The sequence below is a fragment of the Argopecten irradians genome, chromosome 8 (genome assembly GCF_041381155.1).
Source record: "Argopecten irradians isolate NY chromosome 8, Ai_NY, whole genome shotgun sequence".
Lineage (NCBI taxonomy): Eukaryota > Metazoa > Mollusca > Bivalvia > Pectinida > Pectinidae > Argopecten > Argopecten irradians.
The window spans coordinates 12,903,781-12,913,499 of NC_091141.1; the positions used below are offsets into that span (position 1 = coordinate 12,903,781).

A 9,719-nucleotide genomic window follows, 5' to 3' on the forward strand; every position below is an offset into this window, starting at 1 on the left:
ATACGGCCGTGTATGGCAAAAATACTTCAGTACAGTACATGTTAGCATAAAGATACGACGACATTTACAATTATAATTTCTAAATGTAGGTAACTCTCAATCTTCGAAAAATTACCACGTAAAGAATGCTTTAATATCATAAAAAATGCACCGTAAAAACTAATCTCAGTTATTCTAAACCCCCCCCCCCCCCCCAAATACCAAAATTTCTCGAGCCTTCGGCGCTCGGACTACAATTTCCGTGCACATTCATTTCCTGCTAGCGACGCCACTGATCATCTAGATCTATATACATGTATTCTCAAGATGTATTTAGATCTTAATATCTGATATTCAATGTCTTTGCAAAAACGTCTTAGCTGAGCCTTTTTCATTAGTATCTTATATTTTCTGACAATGTATCTTGTCACCAGTTGACGTATGCCACACCTCCCCCTTATGCAGCCTCACGCGGATTGGCCAATCACCGACAGGGGTAAAGGTCAAGAAGTCCTGTTTGCTCACGTTGATCTGTCTACAGAATATTTTGTTGTATCGGCATAACCGGCATTAAAAATGGGCAAAATCAAAGGTAAGTAAGGTTTATTCTTTGTTAATTGGTGTATTTTAAAAGGGTTTAATTCATATTTAACGTTTGTTTTCTGTTCAATTTACAGGAGGTCCGGTTGTGGAGATGCAAGGATGGAGATGCAAGGAGATGAGATGACGCGGTAAGAAATATGTCAAGCTGTCCCATGTCAATAGTCTACCAGTTCAAGTCAAGTTGGACGAGTAGTATTAACCCATTATATAAACCTTAGCGTAATTATGTATTTGATTTTTGTGTTTAATATCTTATGATTACTCTTCTGGGCTACACAGAGCATTGCAGTAACATTGACTGTCTTAGACTACAGCCGACGCTTTGTAGAACTTGTGACCCGACCTGCTGATCGTAACTTGATCGACATGATATGGCATTTTCACTGAGATATTTAATTAGATCTACAGCTGATATAGGCGTAACCCCTGTGTACACTTTTCTGTTAGATTTAGTTTATTTCCCATGTTTAATCGGACCATATTCATATTCATGCTATTGTTTTATTTCACCGTCCTAGTTTTTGACCGTGACCATGGCCTGTAACTGACTGGCATGATCGACTGGTCAGCGGTTGGCGATCTTAACCTGCCAGCAGGGGGCATGTCACTGGACATTCATGCTTGTTTACCTTGGCTTTGGTTATGTAATACTATGATCAACTGTATGTAACATACAAACGTAGACGTGTACTTTATGTACGTGGCTAGACAAAGCTCTAGACAACTAAGGAAATAGCCTATATGTACTTGGCTAAAGGGATTTTCTCATTTATATCCACATGACATGTAGGCCTATACATTCACATGATTAATTACATTATTTACATAATGCATACAATTAGCACAATGTGTATGTGAGAGAAAATTATTGATGGTACCATAAATTTGTTGTCACATGTACATTTTGCTAATTGTCCGATAAAAAAAATGGAGTACAGAAAAGGTTGCAAAAGTTAATTTTTGTTGTATTGATGGGAAGTCAAGGGGTCAGTTGGAAGACAAGGGCAGTCCATTCCTTAGGATGGAATCATAGTACTCTTAAAAATAAAAATCTGGTTTTTACGCTAATTTTCTATACTGCATGTCTGTATGATATATAACGTAATTTAGCTCAAAATCAGATGGTACCACAGCTATTCCGAATTTGCATATTACAGAGTTAACTGCACTTGCGGGTAGGTATTGATTGTGACGTCATGTGTTTGCGAGCGTAACGTCATACGTTTAGGAGAAAACAATGTGAATTGTGCTAAAAAAAATAATGACGTAACAATCGATACTTACCTGCAAGGGAGCTAACTCTGTAATATGCAAAGACGGAATAGGTTTAACAGGCAAAAAGTACCAGATACCGCCTGGTATTGAAACCCCTTTGTTTTACTGTAGCCATTTGGCTGGTCATGATCATCATTATTGTTGAATTCCATACATTATGTTTGATCTCAAGAATTTGAATAATTCAATTTTCTTATTATTTAATTTTAGATACTAGCTGTATTTGCAGTAACTAGCTAAGTGCTAAACTAATGTATTTAACAAAGGGGCTCTTATTAAGGAACCAAAATCTAAGTTGTGGTAATAATACTCTTTAAAGAGTCAGCTATTTTATAATTCTTTTTGTACTCATGGCACATTATTCTGTCACAGTAAAGATGCATATACCTTCTTTCCTTTGAGGCATATTTGTGACGTCATGTTTCACATATGTAAAAGACTCACAAGTTTATACAAATACCATATTAAAAAGAAATTTCATGTAATATGATATACAAGGCCGAGGTAATAAACCATTGTAAAATATTGTTTGATCTATAGGATGGTGGTCATTTATAGAAATCAAGTTATCTAGGGAAGGGCGCTTATTATGGCAAATATGGTATACAATGTACATTCAATTAAAATGAATTTTTGCCAAACCTTCAATAGTGATCTCTGTATTTCCTTTTGTAGGGTAATATGGGATCTCATCAAACAGAAACTGATCTTGCCATTCGTTGATTTAGAACTCCACACATATGACCTTGGCATTGAGAACAGAGATGCCACTGATGATCAAGGTAACACAATGCTACATTTGTATATATGATGCCTACACTAATGGTAATGTGTAACGACTTTGGAGGATGACTTTGCTATATTTCAGTAATATTTTAATTAAGGACTGTGGTAATGTTATATAGAAGAACTCTAGGATGACTGATCTTGTAGTAAAAAAAGTTAATTTGGAACAAGTTTAATCAATTATCTAATTAAATACTTTGCCATAATTCTTGTCAGTTAAAATGATTGTAAGAAAAAAACTTTTTTTTTAAGAGAGGCAATGACCACATTCATTATGGTTTCATAAATGCAATAGTGTTGTAAAAAAAAAAAATTAAATCTCATTTAATTTTACTTTGTTGTCTGTTGTTACCATACACCGCCTATTGTCACAGTTCAGAGACACTAGACAATAGTATTTACTTTGTAGTAATATTATTGTATTATTGGATATTTCTTAGTTTGTGTGGTTTAGTTGACATTTTAGTTCATTGACTATATGGATTTTGTGTTTCAGTGACCATAGACGCCGCCTTTGCCATTAAGAAATACAATGTGGGGATCAAGTGTGCTACTATTACTCCGGATGAGAAAAGAGTGGAAGGTATGATAAACCCTCATACACATTACCGTAATATTTTGAATTTGAAATAGAGTTATCTGCCCCTGTTAATAGGTATTGTTATCCATGTTATCCATTATCATCCTCAGAGTTCAAACTGAAGAAGATGTGGAAATCCCCGAATGGAACAATTCGTAACATACTTGGTGGAACTGTGTTCCGAGAGGCTATTATCTGTAACAACATTCCGCGTCTGGTTCCCGGCTGGACTAAGAGTATAGTCATAGGGAGGCACGCTTATGGAGATCAGGTACATCATCAATAAGCTACTTCATTGTAAATGTTTATCTAGTCAATTACCATGGATGTAAAATGATAAAATTACGAGCTATTTAAAGATCAGGAACTAAAAATTAGTTGTTTTTTTCTCTCACATCTTCTGCTATGAAAAAGGTCTCCTGTCCAAGGAAATAAACTTGTGTATGTAGTTAAATAAATACATGTTTATTAGACACCTGGGTAAGAAAACATTGGTTATCGTGACATTATAATGTTTTGTGCCTTGTGATGTCTTTATAAATGGGTGTCCTCAAGGCCAATCATGGGAGAAGTAGAAAAGTAACCAATTCATCAAATAAACTATAAAAAAAATCATGTATGGAAATTATTGATATATAAAAGAAACAATTGTTCAAATGCTGAGCATGCAGCCTTCAAGGATAGGAATATTCTATCCTCAGATTCATGGAGTTAGGTAAACCCTCTGCAGAGCCTCAAAGTATACCTAATTTAGTGACACTTTAGAATTAGGAATATTCCTATCCTTCAATACTTTCATACTCTTATATGAAAGAGTCTTATAAACTGTCAACTCTTCTAGAGTATGTTACAGCTAGAACTGTTAACATTCTATGAACTTGGATTAAAAATTTGAATGACATTGTACTATATGATTTTACTTACTGGTACATCTAATGAATTATTTATTGATTCTCATATAAAGGTTTATGAAACCTTACCCAATATTTATTCTTCCTACCACCAGTACAAAGCTACCGACTTTGTGGTACCAGGCCCTGGTAAACTAGAGATGAAGTTTACACCAAGTGACGGGGGAGAGGTTGTGAACCACGTGGTGTTCGAATTCCAAGATGGTGGTGGTGTCTCACTAGGAATGTACAATACAGATAAGGTGAGATATATAAAATGGCTGAAATAGAGATGACATACAGCTGAACCTTGTATAATCCTTAAAATAAAGTTGAAATATTTTTTTGTTGTGAGCAAACTGCACTTCATGTGTAAGTAGGTACACTTACCGTATTCGACCCAATAAGTACCCATGGCATTTAAAAATTGAAGAAAAAACCGGAAAGGTGCTTAATAAGACAAAGTTATTGAAAACTTATACAGTTTTGGTCTTTATTTATGCCCTGACAATTGAAATTGAGGCCTCAAAAGTGGGAGGGACGCTTATAGGGTTGACAGTAGTTTGAATGCATGTACTGAAATTTTTTATTCACATGTGCATTTGGTCATTTTCAGAGTATTAAAGAATTTGCCCACAGTTCGTTCGTGTTTGCCCTGGAGAAAGGCTGGCCACTTTATTTGAGGTAAGTTGTATTGAGCGATAAAGTAAAGTATTTTAATAAAATATTTTTTACCACCTACCATCAATTGTCTTTCCTTCTGTATAATAAATTAAGCCTCCATGAACATGAATTGATATGGCTTATATTATTGCAGCACAAAGAACACAATTCTGAAGAAATATGATGGACGATTCAAGGACATCTTCCAGGACATATATGACAGGTATGGATTTAAGTCTGAGTCTGGTGTATTATCGGCAAAATTTTAATCAAGATTCTAAACTAGAAAAGAATCTTTCAACATATCTATGACAAGTACTTCAGAATTAGCTCTAAAAGTTATTAATATATTGGGGTCGTGATAGCCAAGTTTTTGAAGTGTGTTTACTCAAATTTGATATACTGCGGATTTCCTGTTAACTCAAACTCAACGAGACCTTGATAAATAATGACAAAATTCTAAAGCAAGTTTTTCTTTTCAAGTTTTCTTCAATAAAGATGAAAAGGGATTTTGGCCAGGAAGGTATCTGAGGCAATTATTGATAAAATTTGGAAGTCTGATGAATGAATGGTTTTTGAAAAGGAACTGAATAGTTAACTGACTTTCACATGCATATATTTACATATGCCCCTATAAATTCAATAGGAGGGGAGTTGCGTTCAAATAACTCCATTTTCAGGATCAGACTACTTCTAGTTCAAGCTTCAATAAGAATTTGCATCATATGATAATCTAAATAAACTTTAATTATTTTACAATTTACCTTATGTAATACATTGTATGTCTGTATCCAGTTGCATTCATACCACCTTTAACGCAATCAGAACACTATTAAATCTCTATGTACCGTACATGTACAAATAATACACAAACTTTCTAAATCAATTTAATGTGTGAGGGTGTCTTTATATCATCTTATATGAAAGAATATGAAGGAGTATAGCGAGAGTAGTGAAACATATACAGTCAAAGGAACACATTTTAGCAGCCATTTGATCTTCTGTTATTGTAGAGAATATAAGGCAAAGTTTGAGGCCAAGTCCATCTGGTATGAGCATCGTCTGATTGACGACATGGTCGCCTACGCAATGAAGTCAGAGGGAGGCTTTGTATGGGCCTGCAAGAATTACGACGGAGATGTCCAGTCAGACTCTGTCGCTCAAGGTAAACAACTTTTAGACTATTGGCACTTACTTAAAGTTAAAAGCTTCAGTTAAAGGCTACACTAAAACTGCTTCACTTATAGATGGATATGTACATGAACCGCTTAAAAATGAAATCAATAGCTACAAGTCTATAACTGTTATAATTTTACTTTCTTTTTCATGTATACAAGAACATGTACATACATAATTGACTACTTCAAATATATGCAGGATACCTCATACATGTAGCTGTGACTGAATCTACCAGGATACTACATTAGTTGCTGTGTAATACTAAAAGACTCTTTCATACGTGGATATGAAGGAAAGGAAATTCTATCCGAGGGTCACAAAATGTAGTAAAACCAGAGGCTTGCTGAGGGTCTTGCAACATTTTGTGATCCTGAGGGTAGAGTATCCCTTTCCTTCATATCCACTTAAGAAAGAGTATTTTTCTTTCATACCTCAACATTTTATTGCAATTTTACAACTACAATATCCCGCCATTTTGAAATAAATTCGTAGAAATCCACAACTGGAAATTTTTTTCAATAAAAATTCCATTGTTTGCATCTTTTATAGTAAAACCAGTCATATTTGTGAAAAAAATGTTAAAATTTTACCGAGGAAATTAATATTTTGTTGACGTCGTGACGTCACAAGGCTTTATTGCATGGGTAGCCATGCAATACAGCCTCAGGCGACATAAGTGTATTGCTCTGGACCAACCAGTATTATACGTGTTGGCATGAAAGAAAAACCATTTTCCTTCTGCAGGTTTCGGATCCTTGGGGATGATGACGAGTGTTCTGATTTGTCCTGATGGTAAAACAATTGAGTCTGAGGCTGCCCACGGGACAGTCACGAGACATTACAGAATGCACCAGCAGGGCAAGGAGACTTCAACCAACTCTATTGGTAAGCAAAATCTTATGAGAAAAGAAGAATTGTATTTGAAAGGCTTTGTGAAGTGTAACTTTGGTGGATTTTAATGTATGTTTCAGTTAACTTTATACTTTATCTAGACGACTGAGAATTTTGTATCTCCACTTTCAATGTCAATATATTTTTTAGCCTCCATATTTGCCTGGACAAGAGGTTTAATACATCGAGCCAAACTGGACGACAATGCTGGCTTGAAGCAATTTGCTGAAAACCTGGAGCGTGCCTGTGTGGAAACGATAGAATCAGGAATTATGACAAAGGATTTGGCCATTTGTATCAAAGGACTGAACGGGTGAGTAAATAACTTTCCAAATTTACCTAGCAACAGAATCAAAATACAGGAAATATCACTTGTGAAGGATTTGCTCTATAGTCATTAAAGAAAAAAGATGTAGAGTAAAACTTGTTTTCGCTATGAGTAATACCGGTAATTAAGAAGAAATATTATATGAATTGTTGCAAGAATTAGTTTGTGATGAACAAAAAATGTTTTATATTTATGGTATACAGAAATATTATCTACACAAAAAAGCCTGTTAATGTAATTTTAGACTAGCCACTAGTATCTAGAATGCTTAACACATCACTAAAATTTGGCTTGATTATTTTGTCTCTATGACATTCGTGATTCGAAGTTTCAAACTAGGGGAAGATAATCTAGTATTCGATTCTGCTGACAAAATCTCACTAGGACTAAAGAGTCTGGTGACCAGTCTAATGTAAATTTGTGTATTATATTAGCTTAAACATTCCAAAAATTACTGTTTCACTGCTATAAAAATGTATTTGATTGTGCAATATTTTCCCTGCTTTCAGAATAACTCGTAAGGACTATCTGAACACGTTTGAGTTTATTGATAAAGTTGCTGAGGATCTGCAGAAAAGGATGGGACAGTCAAGCTGACTAGACGTGGACGGAGAACCAGCAAGTCGACTGTAATGTCAGCGGGATTACGACTTTCATTAGGATTTTCAAATTTAGGACTTTATACTGTATTGTTATGACCTGTCTTGATGACAAGACTCTTTGACAGAAATCTTGTTAAATTAAGGAATCACTGTAGCAGGAGAGGAATGGTTGATAAATGGAATGTTTTGTCACCATGGTGATGCCAAAATCATTCAATACCTCTTTGAAATGATTGTTGTTTAGTTCGTGTCTTTTTAATTGATCTTTATTGGGAAGATTATGTTTTTCTGTATCTAAGTTAATTTTCATAGGATATTTTGTAGTATGTTTTTGAAAATCAAAAAGTACAATTGTGATTGTAATCAGTCAGCCATTTAAATAATTATGTTTTGTTATGATTGTGTTCCGTTGTGTTAACATTTCCAAGTGTTGTTTTTGAAAACTTGTGTTCCCCAGTTTTATTCTAATGTCAGAAAAGATAAATATGATTTCTGTGATAGATTTCTTGTTAATGTTTCGGTGAAATGATTTTGTTCTTGTTCTTACAGATTTAGAAAAAACAACTTATTTTGATTATATTTAATTAGTTAATATTCTTGATGAATTTTTTTGCCAACATCTTGCAATTTGACAATCTTGAACTCCTTTGTTTATCAGTGGCTGTTATGTCTTTCAATACTTTCCTCTATAGTCCCGGGTATTTTAGATCTACATTTACAATACCTGAGAGATAGACGACACAAAAAAAATTCCTGTTTTTTTTTATAAGGAGAAAACATGGCTATTTTATATAAACTTAAAATTATTATTATCAAGTTGTTTTTACTCTGAAAGTTTAAGATACATACCCGAACTGTATATATTGATGAAGCAATAGCATTTTATCTTTGAAGTTTTTCAAAAAATATCTTAATTATTTGGTTTTCGAGATAAAAATTAAAAAAAAATTATATATCATTGGAATTCAAAAAAGTAATTCCCTAAATTTTTACTTTAACAATACTATAATAATGGAGTCATTTGATGTACAATATTCTCAGTAATCAGAAGCATTTTTACTCTTGTTTGTTCAGATATTTTATTTGATATATATTATTAATCTTTAATAGTATTTTTAGCATTGTTTCTTCTTATCCAATATAACATCACTGTGAAAATCTTTTTAACAATAACAGTTTTTACATAACCATTGTTTTTTAATCAATCGAGACTTTTTAATATGTTCGTAATTTACCAGTTATCATATTCGAGTTGATCTCATATCTTATTTGCCATGAGCCAAATATACAAATGATTTTGATTGCCTTTTACTGGAATTCCACAGGTACCCTAATGTTCAATTAGGTATCAGATGACAAATCAAATAGGAGAAAATGACAACAATTTGAGTTGGATGTATGAGGCATGAATGTGTTTGACTGATTAAATGTGCTCATAATGGTGAGCAATATAGAGGTAATTAAATTACTTTAGAATTTAAGGAAATCAGGATAATTTGATTTGTGGGTTTAAAGTACACTAGCAGGGTTCAATTTATTATTGCAAACAGGATAAGAAAAAGAAATATAATTTTGATATTGAATTTTTAACTTTAAACAAGCAAATTATGTGCAATTTCATCTGTTTGTATTTTTTAAATGTGAAATTTATAAATGGGTAAAATTACATTGACTAGCATTCTAATTGATAGATGTGATGATAAATGGATTCAATAAATTATGAAACAATGTTTGTGTATTATTATAGTAAATATTTGCAAGTCAATAAATTCTGCATTATAAAAAAAATGTTGTTATTCATGAAGTTGACTCCTTAGATATGAGCAGGCCCAATGGGTTAGGACCAATATGGATACTCCAGGGGGTTACTATCACTGTTATACATCCACCCCTGGACTATCTCATACGGTAACAAAACGAAGGTTTTGTCTGCAACAATGGAT

The 9,719-nt window shown here is 33.5% G+C and overlaps 1 protein-coding gene across 2 annotated transcripts; it reads left to right on the forward strand.

Moving 5' to 3' along the window:
- Positions 1-489: 489 nt before the first annotated feature.
- On the forward strand, positions 490-9,564 carry LOC138329409 (isocitrate dehydrogenase [NADP] cytoplasmic-like). 2 transcript variants are annotated; one of them, XM_069276380.1, is made up of 11 exons: positions 490-571; positions 2,533-2,639; positions 3,140-3,226; positions 3,334-3,494; positions 4,230-4,376; positions 4,730-4,797; positions 4,931-4,999; positions 5,790-5,941; positions 6,700-6,840; positions 6,997-7,159; positions 7,684-9,564. In XM_069276380.1, the coding sequence occupies exons 4-11, from the start codon at positions 3,351-3,353 to the stop codon at positions 7,769-7,771; spliced, it is 972 nt and encodes a 323-aa protein (XP_069132481.1). In that variant the 5' UTR covers positions 490-571; positions 2,533-2,639; positions 3,140-3,226; positions 3,334-3,350; the 3' UTR covers positions 7,772-9,564. The 2 variants fall into 2 exon arrangements, with proteins under 2 accessions (XP_069132481.1, XP_069132480.1); XM_069276379.1 differs by lacking the exon at positions 490-571 and adding an exon at positions 682-710.
- The last annotated feature ends 155 nt before the right edge of the window (positions 9,565-9,719 follow it).